Raw genomic sequence first — 16,457 nt, forward strand, 5'->3', positions numbered from 1 at the left:
GGCTCCACCCCTCCCGCCCCACCCCCTGCCCTCTCCCCTCGCAGCCCCCGAGGCCCCTAGGAGAGTACGGCTCCCCCCGCAGCCGGCACGGCTCCGGTTCCTATGGCCCTGAGCCCACCGAGGCAAGGTCAGCATCCCAGTTGGAGCCAGATCGCCGATCACTGCCCCGGACACCTTCGGCTTGTGGGTACCCGGCGTCCAGAGATGCAGGGGGCGGGCGGGGAAGAGGCTGGGAGCTGGGCTACATCAAGGGATGGAGGGTAAATTACTGAGAGAACTTCCACTCATCCCCGCAGCCTCGCTCTATGCTGGCAGCACCCAGCGCTCGCGGTCCAATTCCTTCGGCGAGCGCCTGGGCGGCGGGGGCGCCAGGAGAGTCCGCGCCCTGGTCTCCCACTCGGAGGGTGCCAACCACACGCTGCTGCGCTTCTCGGCTGGAGACGTCGTTGAGGTGCTGGTGCCCGAACCTCAGAACGGCTGGCTCTATGGCAAGCTGGAAGGCTCGTCCGCGTGAGTGGAGCCCCAGGGTCTGTGCTCCACCGAGGTTTCCAGGCCTCCCCGTTCCCTTATCCCGCCTGTCAGTTTACTCAGCAGCTCCTAGGGCTGAGAAGAGCCAAGTAGGGGCCTGGAAAGAGGGGTAGCTGGGATGGGCAGCGGGCTCGCGGAAGCGAGGGGCTCAGCTCAACACACCCGCCTCCGCCTTCATGCCTTCTCTGTGCCCCTCTGTGCCCTCCTGTGCTGGAGCTGAGCCGGTGGTGGAGGTAAAGTCCCTTCCTGCAGGCATTGCACAGCTTACGGTCCCAGAAGAACTTAACACGAGCTTTTCTGCACACTAGTGTGGAGAGGACCTAGCTAGACACCGCTAAGTCTCCATACAGCCTGGTGGCCTGCAAGGGAGTGTGCAGGGCTATATGGTCTCTGCAGGAGGGGACAGGGTGTGATTCAACCTGCAACTCTCCTAGGGCATTGGGGGGGGGGGCGGGGAGAGGAGAGAGCGGCCAATGTGTGAACACTGAAGGGCCAAGCGGGAGCACTTCTGTGGAAGACTAGGGTGGGTGATAAATGATGGACAGGCGTGGGGTGGGGCCTGAGGTGGGAGTTGTGAGGGGTCCAGGTGGAAGCAGTAGTAGAAAACAGGGGAACCAGATGGTGGAGACAGAGTCAGATGTGGGTTATGAGCGTATGTACTGAGGTGGGACTGACTAGCTAGGTGCCGGACTGATGGGTGACCAGCGCCCCAGTGGAGGCCCGTGGGTGGCTACCCGGGTGAGTTATGGGTGGGTGCGCACAGGTGGAGCCTGAGGGAGGTAGTTTGGCTTCTAGTTAAGGGTAGAAGTCAAGCCGGATTGGTGCCCTGTGATCAGGAGCAGAGCCTGGATGCAGGCGTGCAGCTGGTGCCATGCAGACTCACATTAGAGTAGGGGATGTACCTTCCACAGGGTCAGTCACTTTTGGAAGAGGGGACTCTTTTTTTGTTTGTTTGTTTTGTTTTTGTTTTTTTTGAGACAGGGTTTCTCTGTGTAGCCTTGTCTGTCCTGGACTCACTTTGTAGACCAGGCTGGCCTCGAACTCACATCAATCCTTCTGCCTCTGCTGGGATTAAAGGTGTACGGCTGGAGGGAGGACTCTTTAGAGACTATTCTCCCAGCATCGGCTGCCCATCCCTCATGGGCTTTCTGGAAGATTAAGGAGTACCTAGCTTGTTGGGTGGCTGGGCTTGCTCCTAACTGCAGCTCACTAACTAACCCAGGCTGACTCCAACCTGGTGCTGACACTGAGACCGAGAGGTGACCAAAGGGCTGCCATGGCACCTCCTCTCTCAGGTGCCTTAGCCCCTGGTGGGACGTGAGGTTAAGTGCCACAGCTTCTGCTAGGCCTTAACTAGTAGGAAAGCCACGTTTGTGGGGTTGAGTCTTTGTCGTGCCTTTGGAGCCCAGCACGGCTGCTGTCCTGCTTAACGGCTGGCTCAAGGAGCCCTTGGTGTCTGCCCTACAGGAGTGGCTGGTTCCCTGAGGCCTATGTGAAACCTTTGGAGGAGATGCCAGTGAACCCCATGAACCCTGTGACCCCCATGAACTCCATGGCCCCCATGAGCCCAATGAATGAACTGCCTTCCAGGTATCTTAGTCGGTGGGGTGGGACCCCAAAGGTCCCTGCCTTTCCCTCCAGGAGGCATCTCATGGCTCTGTCCTCTTTGGCCTCTGGAGAGCTGTAGCCCAGCTCTCCCACCTCGGAATGAAGGTGTCTTTGTAGCTCAGTCTGCCTTCTGTTGGGGATCCTTCACAGTCCGTGCTCCCGAGCCTCAGGCTCAGCAGGTGGGAGGGGGGCACCAGGCCTGCCTGCTTTCTCTGACTCAGGTCCTACCCCCTCCGGGGCAGCCACAGCCTTGATGACCTCTTGGACCGGCCAGGCAATCCTGCAGCATCATCAGAATACTGGGACAGCCAGTCCCGCTCCCGGACCCCGAGCCGCGTCCCCAGCCGTGCCCCTAGCCCCGCACCTACACCCTTGCCCAGCAGCAGGCGGAGCAGTGTGGGCAGCATGGGGGCAGCCGCCGATGTCAAGGTCAGCCCCACCTGTCCTCGGCCTGGCCAGCAAGGGAGACCTTGGCTACTCTTCTGCGGGGGATGGGAGGGAGATGGTGGTGAAGGAATGGGCTAGGACCACGGGGTCACCAGCCTTACCTTACAGGGGCAGTCAGCCCCACGCCGTGCTGTCTAAAGCCTAGAGCTCTTTCAGCTCTGAAACTAGGCTTTGGGCTGTACAGTGTCCTCAAATCTGGCCCCAGGGCCCCTACCCCCAAGTCCTGTGCTCTCTTGGGGCAAGTGATGGGACCCTCTCTTCCCTTTGCCCCTAAACCTGCCCTCCCTTCGTGCAGAACTTATGTCCTGGGAACAGAACCCCCCAGAGCTCTTTCCACGGTGAGTCACGCGGAGGCCAGACGGGAGCAGGTGACTCTAAATAGGCGGGCAGGCGGCAAGAAGCAGACTCCTGGCCAGCTGCCTGGCCGCTCTCCCTAGGCCCAAAGCCAGTGGGGACCTGCCCCTCCTTACCCCACCCTATCCCCCACAGGGGTACAAATCCCTTTGCCACCGTGAAGCTGCGTCCCACTGTCACCAATGATCGCTCTGCACCCCTCATTCGCTGAGGCGATGTCCTCCACCAGAGCGTGAAGTGGCCCAGCACACCTGGCCAGAGCTATTCCAGCCGGCTGGGCGGCGGCAGCAGTGGATCCGAGATGCCAGGCGCCAACCAAGGGGACCATCTTAACCCCTCTGCCCACAGCCCAGGAGCTCCCTGAGGGCTGGGGCTCACTACATGGAACAGGCTGAAGGGGGTGGGGGCACGGAGCAGCTTGTTGCTTCCGGGACCCAAGACTCTCCCAGGGATCCAGCATTTTGCCTCCCATCTTCCTGCCTGTGACCCGAAGAGAAGCACCTGTCCCACATGCATCCCTGTTTAACTTTTGTAAGTGATAAAAAAATAAATAAATAAAGGAAGTGGGCACAGAGAGGGGGTGAAGGCGTCTGATTTGGGGACAGGGTAATGTCTTGGAGCAAGATCCCCTGGGGGAGAATGTCATCTCAGGCCAGCCCCTCAGGACCCCGCCCCCTTATAACAATCTGCATTAAGGCCTTTGCCCTCACACCCTCCAGTCTCCAGATGGCATCCCAAGAAATGGTGCTTGTTCCCCTTAAATGGCCTGGGACACAGCACCCTTTGTTCCAGCCCCCCACCCCCTCACAGCCAGGCTCAGGCCTGGATTAGACTTACCCTAGGGGAGCCAGGAGCTCCTCCTGGAATGTAACCTGGGGTGGGGAGGGAGCAATGGTGCACTGAAGCCACTTAACTGGGCCTCTCCAAGGATCTACTGTGCCCCCAGCCCCAGATTATGACCCCTCTCCCAAGGCAGAGCTTTGTGCCCCCTGTCAGAGGACCCAGGGAGTGAGGGGGAGGGGGTGTCTCCTTGCCCTTTGTCCCACTGTGTCAGCTCCACAGGCTCGTAGTCATCACTTGTGCTCAGCTCCCTTCCTGGTGAAAGCCTCTTAGCAGGGGTGGGGATGACGGGACTCTAAGCCCCAGGCCTGGAGAAGGAGCTGTCAGCACAAGTGCCAGCACTGCAGTCAAGGCTGGACACTCACAGAGCTGGAGGCAGCCCCTCCCTCAGGAGATGTGAGGCTGAACCCTAAATCCAGAGGCAGGTCCAGGTGAGTATGTGGTGCCAGCTGCCAGGAGCCAGCTTCTTGTCCCTGTGTTCAGTCATGTTGGGGCGGGGGTTGAGGGGGCGGTAAGGAAAGCCACAACCTAGACAGAGTCCTAGATGTCCCTAGGGGAGGGGTCCTGGAGGGGAGAGCACGGGGTCTTTAGGACTCCCTGGGCCATCCCCTTCACCTGTGGTGGCGGGTGCTGTAGCACCTGGAAGTGCTGCCTAGGGGTGGAGGGCCTAGGCTGGGAACTGCTGGGGCTCGGGTCTCTCAGAACCCTTTCCAAAGTCCTCACCTGCCCGTGGGGTCCACTGGCCGGGGATGGCGTACAGTTGCTGAATCAGCCACCCTACTAGTGGGGAAGCTGAAACTCAGCCAGGAGGGGAAAAGCTTGTCCAAGTTACAGGGCAAACTCCTTCCAGAACTGGCACAAGCTGGACCAAACAGGCTGAGGTGAGCCCAGTATCCCTGCTGTTTTCATCCCTGAAAAGTTAGGAACAAGCCGCAGCTGGCGCTGCCCCACTTGGTGTTTGGCTTGTTTGTCCGCAGACCTCCATGTGTTCAGGGCTGATGCTGGTCATCCCTGTACACACACACACACACACACACACACACACACACACACACACACACACCCCTCTCTCTCTCTCTGGGTCCAGGCTGGTCATCCACGTGTACACACACACACACACACACACACACACACACACACACACACACACACACACACACCTCTCTCTCTCTCTCTGGGTCCAGGCTGGTCATCCCCGTGTATACACACACACACACACACACACACACACACACCTCTCTCTCTCTCTCTCTGGGTCCAGGCTGGTCATCCCCGTGTATACACACACACACACACACACACACACACACACTCTCCCCCCCCCCCCCCCCCCCCCCGGGTCCAGGCTGCAGGAGTCTAGACTCACTACACCTCTTCCCCTGCCATCACTAGGTCTCAGGAGGAGAGGAACTCTGGTGAGGAAACCTTGGAGTCAACTTTCCATTCACCGCTCGCTGGCCTTTGCAGGAAGGTGGGAAGACTTGGGGTGGCCTTTCCACCTTGTTGCCTCTATGAACCTCAACTGGTTCTCAGTGGGTGGTCTGGGGTTGTTTCTCCTTGCAGGTCTCAATCCACTCTCCTACAGCATCCGCCACTGCCTTTTGTCCCTCTCTTCTCCGGCAGAGGCAGAGAGGCAATGGGTGGCAGCGGCCCAAGGCGGGGTGCAGGCCCCCCAGATGGTGGCTGGGGCTGGGTGGTGCTGGGTGCCTGCTTCGTCATCACCGGCTTCGCCTACGGGTTCCCCAAGGCCGTGAGCGTCTTCTTCCGAGAGCTCAAGCACGACTTCGGGGCAGGTTACAGTGACACGGCCTGGGTGTCCTCCATAATGCTAGCCATGCTCTATGGAACGGGTCAGCACTCCTCCCAGGCCACGCCCCCTGGGGTCCAGCATTGGAGTTGGGAATCTAGAGATGAGACAGACACCCCCACCCCCACATCCCCCCACCCCCCACTGTTGGCTAGTTGGTGGGAAGCCCCTGCCCTAGGAAAGAATGAGTAGGGCACATTCATGGACATGGAGCCCAGCTCCTGTTGCTGGGGCATGGGGTCCATTCCTGCTGACAGACCTACAGTGGAGGTTACCCAGGATAAGCACTCCAGCTTCCCACAGCCCTAATGCTGGAGTTTTGAGAGGCTGAGAGGGTGGGAGCCTTCAGGAGGATGGCAACCTGGTGGCACCTAGAGATGAGACATAGAAACTTTCCTTCCTACTTGGGTTGTGGGTTCTCAGGAGGGGTAAGGGATGGGTGGCCATGACATACCCCCCTACCCCCACATATACCACCCTGTCTGTCTAGTCAAGCTCTGCCCTCTTGGTCTGTGGAGGGGAGGGTTGGTGGGAAGTAATCACCCCTTCAAGGTCTTTCAGGTCTCAGAAGTACACATCCTGGCCCATTTTCTGGAGGGGACAGTGGTCCAACCTGGACGGTGACCCTCCGCTGCCCACAGGCCCCTTGTCCAGCATCCTTGTGACTCGCTTTGGCTGTCGCCCGGTGATGCTGGCCGGTGGGCTACTGGCTTCAGCAGGCATGATTCTGGCTTCCTTTGCCTCACGCCTCCTGGAGCTGTACCTGACGGCTGGAGTGCTCACAGGTAAGGGTATCCACGTCTCTCCCCTGCGGGGGTGTGGATACGGGTCGGGAGTCCCTGCTGTAAGTCTCTCAGTCCTCAGTTTTCCCTCAAGGGGCTTCTGTTCCCCAAGTCACCTGGCTCAGCATCCTGGGTTCAGACTCATCCATCCCGTCCGGGGGCGGGGGCAGGAATCCCAGCCAAGTTGCCTCGCCCGCAGGCCTGGGCCTGGCTCTCAACTTCCAGCCGTCGCTCATCATGCTGGGGCTCTACTTCGAGCGGCGACGGCCTCTGGCCAACGGGCTGGCAGCGGCAGGCAGCCCGGTGTTTCTGTCCGCGCTGTCACCGCTCGGCCAGCTGCTGGGTGAGTGTTTCGGCTGGCGGGGCGGCTTCCTGCTGTTTGGCGGCCTCCTGCTGCACTGCTGCGCCTGCGGGGCAGTCATGCGGCCGCCCCCAGGGCCCCCGCCTCTGCCGCGCCCAGACCCTGCACAGCCCGGTGGCCGGGCTCCCCGCCGCCGCCTGCTGGACGTGGCGGTCTGTACCGACCGCACTTTCCTGGTGTACGTGGTCACCAAGTTCCTAATGGCGTTGGGGCTCTTCGTGCCGCCCATCCTGCTGGTGAACTACGCCAAGGACGCAGGCGTACCTGACGCCGAAGCCGCCTTCCTGTTGTCCATCGTGGGCTTCGTGGACATCGTGGCGCGGCCGGCGTGTGGTGTCCTAGCGGGACTGGAGCGCTTGAGACCCCATGTCTCCTACCTCTTTAGCCTGGCCCTGCTGGCCAATGGGCTCACAGACCTGATCAGTGCGCGTGCACGCTCCTACAGCACCCTCGTGGCTTTCTGCATTGCCTTCGGCCTCTCCTATGGCATGGTGGGTGCGCTGCAGTTCGAGGTGCTCATGGCAACTGTGGGTGCGCCCCGCTTCCCCAGTGCGCTGGGCCTAGTCCTGCTCGTGGAGGCTGTGGCTGTGCTCATAGGACCGCCCTCTGCAGGTGCGCGCCGTGGGAGGGGCGGCAAAGCCTGGGACCTATTAGCCTAAGGGAAGCCTTTTAGATAGAACTTCCACGGAGAAGAGGTTAGGAAGGGCCGCTTGCTCAAAAACCTGGTTGGTGGACTCCCTCCATGGTCAGGTAGCTCCTCCTCCAACCAGGGACTACACACAGAGGGCGAAGGTGGTAAAGCCAGATTGTCTCCGGAACAAACACAAATGGCTGTCTAGCCAGCCATCTTGGCCATGGGTCTTTAGCAGTTAGCATGAAGGCTGCGCAGGGGGTTAGATGCGGAAGCTTAGCCTGAGTTGTGGCCCCAGAGTGACAGGGCATTAGAATTACCAGTAAGCCCCATCCAGTTAGTGCTCAGGGGACCCTGACAGAGTTTGCCACGCGCCCTAGGCCGCCTAGTGGATGCTCTGAAGAACTACGAGCTCATCTTCTACCTTGCTGGCTCTGAGGTGGCCTTGGCAGGAATCTTCATGGCAGTCACCACCTACTGCTGCCTGCGCTGCTCTAAGGACACCTCATCGGGTCCAGCTGTTGAGGGAGGAACCAGTGACATCGAGGACATGGACGCTGAGAGGGACTCCGAGCCAATGCCTGCCAGCACTGAGCCGCCTGGCAGCCTTGAGGCTCTGGAGGTGCTGAGCCTACAGGCTGGGTCCCCAGGACCAGAACCAGAGGAGGCAGCAGCTAAGCTGGGTCATGAGTCTGTGTAGCACATCAGGCAGCCTTCCCTGCTGAGGGCCTGGTGTATGGGGAGGCAGCCTGGAATGGTCCTTTGGGTACCTCATCTGCCAGGCCCTGTTCCCAGGGAAGCTGCTGTGGGCTGCCAGGAGCACACGATAAAGGCCCACCCGACAAAGACTTATCTTTTTCCTGTGCTTGGGTCACCTGAGCTAGGGGAGGGGTAGGAGTCTGAAGGGTCTCCCCAAGGTGCCCTGAGCTTCAGCAGGCATTTTTTGGGGAGGGGGTGTGTTCCCCAGCCAGACTTCAGGGGCTGGTGAGGATGCTGTATGCTCAAACACATTTAGCCACCATCTGCATGGGAAGCACGTGGTCCAAGGTTACGGCCAGGAGCAGAGCCCTATCCTGGGTCTTTTCCACATGTAGACTTGAGTCAGTTCCAGAAAGCACGGGAACCAGGAGGTAGAGAGAAACCCTGGAGGCCCTTGAAGTGTGCATGTCCCCTCACAGCCCTGAGTGGCCACCCCTCTAGAGGACCCACAACTTTGGGTCAGAACATTTCCTGAGGGCACAGTTGTGGCATTGTGGGCAGCCTGCTCATCAGTGGCCCTGGCACCTGTTCTCCACTGCAGGGATTCTGCCTCAGCCACCAAGTGCCACCACCACAGCTGACACCCGCCCTCTGACCCATGTAAGGAACTTCCTGTCTCTCTCCTGATCCATTCTATCTAGCTAGAGGACCTCAGCTGAGTCCCTCCCACAAATGGCCCCTTCCTACCTACAGCTCCCCAACTCCAGCAGGGATGGCATTTTATCTAAGTAGCACTAAGCGCTTACTTGGTCAAGCACGCTTGTAAGCCCTTTATGTCGCCTTCCTGATTCTCCTAACAACCCAACGAGGTAGAATTTATCCAAGCCTCAGACAGGCAAACTGATGCACGAGGGTAGAAATCGGTCCGGGGTGCCCTTGACCACCAACTGGATGCCCCTTCAGAGCTGTAGTGCGGCCAGACAGCCCTGCTGGGCCCCAGGTGGATGGATGCATGGTGACAGCCAATCTTTCCCTCTCGTTCTTGCCTGGGAATCTCATCTGGGTTTCTGCAGAACTGCGGCTCAAAGCTAACAAGGAAAGGCACTTTCCCATTTTGGGCCCTGCCACCTCGCACATTCCTCGCCTGCTCTGCTCTCAAGTGGCCATCTCCCCTGTGCTGATGGGAATTTTAGAGTAAAGGGTTACACGTGTGTGCTGCACCCAGCCAGGCAAAGCAACACCATCCCCCTTGGGCCCTGAACGGTTGCTCCTGGAGTAGTCCCTCACCCTCACAGGGCCCAGACCAGTGTCTGTTCTGCCCCCTTTCTCAAACAAAGGTTTACTTCACAACCAGGAGCCAGAATGGTTGAAGGGAGAGTGTACACCAATGCTGGAAGCAGTGGGAGCAGGTGACAGTCAAGGCTTTGGGACCCAGATTCAAACTCAGCTCCCACTGTTCTCAAAATGCATGGTCCTGAGCAAGATGCTACCCTGAGCCTCTCGACCCCAAATGCTATGGGAACAAGCTGCTCCTGTAGGTGCCGCGAGATAAGAGCCTTGTGTCCTGCCCCCTTCATGGTTGCAGAGGAGGGGCTGAGCCATTGCCAGGAGACCATTTTGTCTTGGTTTCTGTTTATTCAATACAGGCCCATCGTCCAGCCCTTGAGGCTAACCCAGGAACAAATAAATATAGCCTGCCAGGGTGTGCATGTGGACTCTGGGGGGCCGGCCCAGTATGCTGGCCCCAGGCTCCTGTTCCCTGCGGGCTGGCACCACCGAGCTGCTCACAGGGACAGGTCCTGTGCTCTGCCTGCTGCAGCCCTCTTTTTCTGTCCAAGGCCCAGCTCTCCCTCCAGCTGGGAGGTGGGAAGGAAAGACGGGGGCCAGAGTCCAGGTCCCAGGCTGCAGCCTGGGTTCACTGTGCGAGGACAGAGGAGCAGGGAGGCAGGCGCCCCGAGGCAGCAGGCCTTTATGCGCCACTACATGCCTTCGCTGTCCTACAGTGGCCCCGCCCCACTCCCGCTGCGGTCCTCCCGCTACCCTGCCCCCCAGGTCCACTTGAGGGAGCACTCAGGAGTCACACCAGCTTCCGCCCTTGTCCATGGGTCCAGTGGCCCCACGTGCATCCTTGGACACTTCCCTAGCTGCCCCATCCTCCTCCTCCTCATCCTCTCCGTCAGTGAAGCCACCCTGGTTAGGGCCGTAAGCTAGAGTGGTGTGTGCCAGGTCCACCTCAATGGGGAACACGTCGGCGTCCCGCAGCACCGCATAGCAGTCATTATAGTATTTGGACATGGTGGACACAAAGCGCTGTAGCTGGAACACGATGTCCTGGACTGGGGCAGAAGGTGAGCAGACAGGCCTAGTGGCTATGGCTGCCGCCTCTTAGGAAAGACCTGGAGCTGGCCTGGCCTTCCTGCGGGGACACCTCCTAGGTCCTAGGCAGGGTGGAAAGGGGCACAGCCAAAGGCTTCCTGGCCCTGCCTAGCTGGCCACTTAGTCCTCCAAACTCCTAGCTCAGCAAAGAGAAGGATTCCTGGGTGAGTGGACCGTGACCCCAACCCAGCCAGGCTCTAGGTGGACTCCTGTCCGGGACCAGTCCTGGGACCTCGGGGAGAATACCCTCTGGACTTCATCTCTGATATAGGGAGGGAATGGTACCCACCCTGGGGCTAAGTGCCAGGAAAGGACCAACTAGGGTGGCATGCAGCCCTCACCGTGCTTCTGGTCCAGCAGCTCCATCTTCTCCAGCACATCTTTGCGCATCTGGGAGAAGCGGGCTCGAGCCTCCTGGCGGCAGCGTAGGATCAGGCGATACTCATAATTGCCTGTGCTCACGCGGTATAGCGGTTCTCCTAGGGCCTGGAGCAGGCAAGCTTATCAGCGCCCTTGGGTGGACCTGGGCCTCCCAGGGACAGATGGGCTGGAAGGCTGCAGGGCTGGCCCAGCTCACAGCTGCACCACACGGGCTTTCAGGTGCCCATGATGGTAAGAAGCTCAAAGCAGTAACTTTGGAGGGAGAAAAATCAACCACAGAAACACGAACACAGCTCACATGAAATAATGACTATTGGTCAAAAGATGGACCCTGACTGCACACAAATCACAAATTAGAAACCACCACCAGGGCCTGGGGAGCTGCTCAGCGGTAAAGGGCGCTTGCTGCTCTTGCAGAGAGGCCTGGGTTCAGTTCCCAGGCCCCACACCGTCACGCCACCCTCTTCTAACCTCCACAACACCAGCCGTGCAAATGTGGCATGCACACAAAACAAAAACCAGGCACCAGGAGGCAAGATGCATAAAAATACAAAAAACACCAACTATTTGAAAAAAAAAAATCAAAGCATAGCTCAGAAGTGAAATAACCGCCTCCTATAGGACCCTCACAAACTTGGGGTACTTGGCCTGGCGAGTTACCTCATGGCAAACTAGCTGGTACTCCAAGCCAGAGGAGCCGGCAGAATGGGCTGACAGCCCCCAAACTTTAGGAACTAGAATCCAACTAAGACTCTAGGACGCCCGACATACCCAATACCTCTAGCAGACCCAGGGCCTTCTGAAGGCAGCAGGGAGAGTGTGGGCACCCCAAGCCTTCCCGATCCCACCTCAGGCCCCTTCAGCACTCACGATGCAGCTGTATTCCTCATCGTCCATCTCCTTCACCTTTAGACAGTAGGACTGTATGGGACAGGATGGGGAGGCCAGGAAGTCAGTGGCCAAACTTCCTGCTCGCCCACCCTCATGTTTCCAGCTCCCCCTGCCAGGCCTTCCTACGCCCTCAGGTCACCTGGGAACCTGGCCACACCGAGAGGCAGTAGCCATATAAGCCACATGGCTCTGGACCACCTGGGAAAGGCTGGAAGCAGGCACGGATGAAGGCTCAGGCAAAGGGCAGCAGGGGTATGAGGCACTCCTCTGGGAGGGTACAAAGGCCTGAAGGCTTGAGATATCCAAGAGCAACCAATTTTGAAGTCTTGGGAGATGTTCTGGAAATTGGGGTATGGCTCAGTGGTCAGCGCTTGCCTGGCATGCACACGCATGGCTTCTATCTTCAGAATAAAAAATACCCAAAACCAACCCTGCAAAAAACTGGTGCTGGTGGGGCAGGAGCTTGGGAGGGCTTTCAAGACATGCTGTGCATAGGCCTAGTCAAGCCTCTAACAAGTGTTGCTACACAAAGCCTGAACATGTAGCATTATTTTCCTAGCTCCTTTGACCATCAGACTATATCATCTATGACTCCAAACAGCCCCTGACTTATCCTAACCCTAGACAGAGCTGCTGCTAACAGTGACAAGCCTCAAGGAGGAGAAATGGGCGCTCTCCTGCTCTCCAGGCAGCTCGAAGCTCCTTGGTGTGGGAATGCAATCTCGGCTGCTCTTGATTCTCTAGTCAGGCCTCAATGCCGACCTCCTGAGGCAGCAGCGCTCTGGCCCTGTTTCTGCGGCCCACTCACCAGGTACTCAAACTTGACATCCAGGTACTTCTTGATGGTGAGGCGTGTGTCAGGGATGGCTTTATTGAGGTACGTGTTCAGGTCTGTCAGCATCTGGGAAGTTGAATGACAAATGGCACTGATGTGTCATCCCAAAGGCAGCAGAATAGTGCTCAAACCCATCTTTTTTTTTTTTTTTTTTTTTCCAAGACAGTGCTTCTCTGTGTAGCCTTGGCTGCGCTGGACTCACTTTGTAGATCAGGCCTGCCTCTGCCTCCCAAGTGCTGGGATTAAAGGTGTGTGCCACCAGGCCTGGCTCAAACGGATCTTGAGGTCAACAGGGACCTGGGGAGGCACAGTGACTGATGGATGGGTGGCCACAGAGGTGACCAAGGGTATGTCTGCACCTGACTCCAGCCCAGAACCCCTCCTGTGCTAAGGTGATGCTCCTGCCTGGCCAGTGGGGGCGTGCTGTTCTTGGAGGGACCCACCGGTTTGATGGTTTTCAGTAGCCGAATTCCAAACTTCTCAATGCTGCGGTGTGCATCAGCAAACTTCACGAATGCCTCACTTGCTGCTGGCTGCGGCTCCCGCACCCCAATCACTGAGAACACGTCCCCAAAGGCTGCATGATAAGTTTGCCTTGAAGCCCCCACTTGGTCCATAATGGAGAAACCAGGGGCTTGCTGCACCCAGCAGGACAGAGGCCTGACCGGCAGAGAACCAAGGTCTTTTGGGGTCTACATCCAAAGGGGATACCGCTCCAAGTGGCCTGGACCATTCTCCCAAGGAGCTGCATCTGTATTCTAGGCTTACGCTCCCATGGAAGCTACTACCCTCTGTTCCTCCAAGAGACCAGACAAAAAGCTGAGTGGACCTGTGGTGCTCATGCTAGCCAAGAGCAGAGCACCAGGCTGAGAATCCAGATACCTGGGCCCACTTCCTGTCTGGCCTTCCTTTCCTGGCCTGTAAATGGGGCTGTCTCTCTCCTGGCCACTATGGGACTGAAAAGAGACCAAACTGAAAAGAAGCCGTGTGCACTGTAAGCAGCATCCTTGTACGGCCAGCTGGACCAGGTACTCCAAGGTCACTGCCACAGGCTGGAGGTCAGGGCTAGGCGTTGGCCTTGGTGTGGGGATGAGAAGGGCCCAGAGAAGAAGCTAGCAACACCTCAGTGCTAGGTGCTACTGAGCCCTGAAGGACAGGGGTTTGCAGGGCCACATGGCATATCTAGGGATGCCATTACCCCGGTGCGTCTGTGACAGCTCATAAAAGGCCCGTAGGAGATTCTTGGTGTGCTCCGTCATCCCTGTAGGAAGAGAGCCAAGTGACAGAAGACAGAGACTCAAGTCAGGGATCCTATTGGCCCCTCAGCCTTGCAGCCTGAGGTTCCCCCTGGGCATTAGGTCCATAGGCTTTTCCCCCCAAGGCCTGAGGATGAAGGCTGAGTTGGCCCCTCTGTGGCACAATGTGACAGGCAGCTAGGAATATGTGTGATACAGTCCCTTAGGGGCTCTCTGGGAGTGTAGAAATTTGGAGGGGGGCCTGACACAGTTACCATTCCCAAAAGTTTGTGGGTAGCTTCCCTGCCCCATGGCCACTCTCCAAGGCACCTCTTGGCCAAGACTCCTACCTACCTTTATACAGCTCGGCAGTGCGTTCCAGTTCCTCCAGCCGCTTCACCAACCCATCTGTGGAGAGCGAGAACAAGGGCATCTGTGGGCTCAGCGAGTAAGGCGGGGCAAGAGCCCTTCAGAGGCCAGGTGGGAGAGAAGAGGGCACAAAGGCTCTAGCCAGTCTGAGCATGGCAAACATGGCTCTGGCAGGCCTTGCCCTTCCCCTATTCCCTCTGCCTTGCTATAAACCATTCGATTACATCCCTAAAGCTAGCCACCAAGGTCTATTCCCTCAATGGACCACTTCCTCCCCTGAGGCTACCAAGATCTAGCTATCAAAGTATGGAAGTCTAACAACCAAAAGCTCCCTTTGGCTTACCTAATTAACATGCCCAATCAAGTCAAGGCAACGCATCCTAACATGGGGGGCGGGGCGGGGGGAGGAGTTTCCTTTTCCCTTTATAAACTGCCACTTGTCTACAGACCTCATCTGTCTCTTTATCAAGAGGAAAACTATTTATTTCCCATCTTCCTTGTTCCTTTTCCCTTGGCCACTATCTCCTGCCTTTGTTTTTGTTTTTTGTTTGTTTTGTATTTTGAGAAAGGGTAGCCTTGGTTGGTCTGGACTCTTTGTAGGCCAGGCTGGCCTCAAACTCACAAAGATCTGCCTATCTCTGCCTCCCGGGATTAAAGGTGTGCACCACCACGCCCAGCCTGTCTTTGTTTTTAATTCCGTTTGTCCTTTATTTATGGGGCAAATACGTTTTCTTTGTGCTAAGAACTTGGTCTTGGGGTGTCTTGTGCTGAATATTGGTCCCTTCAGGGTAGGCCCCTGAGGACTAGCCTCTGCCCGGAACAGGAGGTCTAGGGAGGAGGCTGGGCCTCAGGGTTTACTCATCAACAGCCCAGCACACTAGAGGGTTAAGTAAGAGACAGGCAGACATGGCTAAGAACCCTTGTCAGGAGCCTCTCTCCAGCTACTGCTGGCTGGGCCAATCCAGGGGCTGATGTAAATTCCAGTATAGGGTTTTCCCAAAGTCATGAGTGTCTTAAAGTGGGTTTTCCCTAGGCCAGACCCAAGGGTAGCTTCTCAAGGCACCAGAAGGCAAACCCTGGGTCAGCAGCCAAAATTTCCCACACAGCAGTTAGAAGGGAGGAAGAAGGCTGCTGGATCATGGCCAGGGCTGGCTGTGACAGCTGCACGGGACTGGAGTAGGGTACAGAGAAGAAATTCAGGAAGGTTTGGAGGAAAGGCTCACAGTAGAAGAACTTGGTGATCACAGCCAACGAGCAATAGGTATTGGTTGACTTAATGCCTACTTCTCCAGGTCTGAAACATTACATTCCACAGAGAAGCTCCTTAAACAGGAAAGTATACAACCTAAAACAGCTTCAGGAAGTCCCTGAAACTGACCAGATTCCCTCGACTCCTGGCTGTCGAAGTACACATAGGATGAAAGCTGAGAGTCCCTCTCATGCTGAGCTAAGCTTCAGAAGACAGAAACCAGACCAGCTGCCTGGAAGAGGCTTAAGTCGCTTGGAAAGGATGCTCTCCAACCTTCTGAGCTGCCTGAAGGCTGTGCAGCGTGCTCCAGGTGCTGGGTGGTCTTGGTGATGCAGCTGTCTCTGAGTCAGTTCAGCTCCTGTAAGTAACCCTCATTCATGTTCCTGTAATTCCAATAAACCTCACTGGACTTGGGTAGTATCTGTACTGTGGTCTGTAGCGGGCTCCCTGAAGGGACTCTACCTAGCCCAAGCAGTGGCAAACATGGCTCTGGCAGGCCTTGCCCTACCCCCATTCCCTCTGCCTTGGCCAAACTGTTCCATTACATCCCTACAGCAGGCCACCAAGGTCCATTCCCTCATTTGGCCACTTCCTCCCCTGAGGCTGACGACCAAGGTCCAGCTATCAAAGCATGAAGTCCAGCAACCAAAAGGTCCAACCCCCTTGGCTACTCTAATTAACCAGTCCAATCAAAATTAAACACTTGGTGCTCCAAGTCCAGCAGAGGAGCTCCCCAACTCTGCATACGCCCCTACCTGTGGGGATGAAGTACACACACCTCTCATAAGAACACCTGCAGCCACACTGAGTCACTGCCGTGAGCCAGGAACACTGAGGGCCCCTGACAAGCCCTGACCCTTCTCCAGCCTACACCCTGGGGCCAGGGACCACGCTGCCTATTCTACAGAGAAAGCTGAGGGCTGCATGGTGGGACAGTTGCCTACGTCACACAGCCAGACTCCTCGTCTAGGCAGAGTCCAGCTCTCCTAGCTTTGCTGTGGCGTTGCAGGCGGGGTCTTTTAAGCAGGACAGGAGCGACATGACCCAGGCAGAGGCTTTTCTCG

At 57.5% G+C, this 16,457-nt stretch overlaps 3 protein-coding genes across 14 annotated transcripts in view; 2 read left to right on the forward strand and 1 right to left on the reverse strand.

Moving 5' to 3' along the window:
* Positions 1-5,231, forward strand: part of BAIAP2L2 (BAR/IMD domain containing adaptor protein 2 like 2) — a 27,686-nt gene extending 22,455 nt beyond the window's left edge. The window contains exons 9-14 of the mRNA XM_084751568.1: positions 45-183; positions 297-510; positions 1,996-2,118; positions 2,358-2,565; positions 3,073-3,468; positions 5,170-5,231. Coding sequence (XP_084607694.1) covers positions 45-183; positions 297-510; positions 1,996-2,118; positions 2,358-2,565; positions 3,073-3,123 — 735 coding nt within the window. The 3' untranslated portion in view covers positions 3,124-3,468; positions 5,170-5,231. The remainder of the gene's footprint in view (positions 1-44; positions 184-296; positions 511-1,995; positions 2,119-2,357; positions 2,566-3,072; positions 3,469-5,169) is intronic.
* SLC16A8 (solute carrier family 16 member 8) lies at positions 3,503-8,204 on the forward strand. 8 transcript variants are annotated; one of them, XM_084751562.1, is made up of 6 exons: positions 3,503-4,208; positions 5,123-5,192; positions 5,341-5,627; positions 6,226-6,369; positions 6,566-7,339; positions 7,739-8,204. In XM_084751562.1, exons 3-6 carry the CDS (start codon positions 5,414-5,416, stop codon positions 8,056-8,058), a joined length of 1,452 nt encoding a protein of 483 aa, XP_084607688.1. In that variant the 5' UTR covers positions 3,503-4,208; positions 5,123-5,192; positions 5,341-5,413; the 3' UTR covers positions 8,059-8,204. The 8 variants fall into 8 exon arrangements, with proteins under 8 accessions (XP_084607688.1, XP_084607691.1, XP_084607690.1 ...); XM_084751565.1 differs by having other exon boundaries at positions 5,409-5,627; XM_084751564.1 differs by having other exon boundaries at positions 5,170-5,192.
* A 1,468-nt stretch (positions 8,205-9,672) lies between these two features.
* The window catches only part of PICK1 (protein interacting with PRKCA 1), an 88,731-nt gene continuing 81,946 nt past the window's right edge, over positions 9,673-16,457 (reverse strand). For 4 of the 5 annotated variants that reach the window (XM_084751571.1, XM_084751573.1, XM_084751570.1 and 1 more), the window contains 7 exons: positions 14,130-14,183; positions 13,739-13,801; positions 12,984-13,117; positions 12,514-12,606; positions 11,685-11,735; positions 10,775-10,919; positions 9,673-10,393 (listed from right to left, as the gene is read on the reverse strand). In XM_084751571.1, coding sequence (XP_084607697.1) covers positions 10,128-10,393; positions 10,775-10,919; positions 11,685-11,735; positions 12,514-12,606; positions 12,984-13,117; positions 13,739-13,801; positions 14,130-14,183 — 806 coding nt within the window. In that variant the 3' untranslated portion in view covers positions 9,673-10,127. The other variant, XM_084751574.1, reaches the window with a different exon arrangement.

The sequence above is a fragment of the Acomys minous genome, assembly GCF_964271855.1.
Source record: "Acomys minous genome assembly, chromosome: 12".
NCBI classification, from domain to species: Eukaryota; Metazoa; Chordata; class Mammalia; order Rodentia; family Muridae; genus Acomys; species Acomys minous.

Coding starts and splice junctions, on each gene's coding strand:
- SLC16A8 (XM_084751562.1), top strand. CDS start 5,414: ATGGGTGGCAGCGGCCCAAGGCGGGGTGCAGGCCCCCCAGATGGTGGC. Junction 6,370..6,565: donor GACGGCTGGAGTGCTCACAG/GTAAGGGTATCC, acceptor CCTCGCCCGCAG/GCCTGGGCCTGGCTCTCAAC. Junction 7,340..7,738: donor CATAGGACCGCCCTCTGCAG/GTGCGCGCCGTG, acceptor CACGCGCCCTAG/GCCGCCTAGTGGATGCTCTG.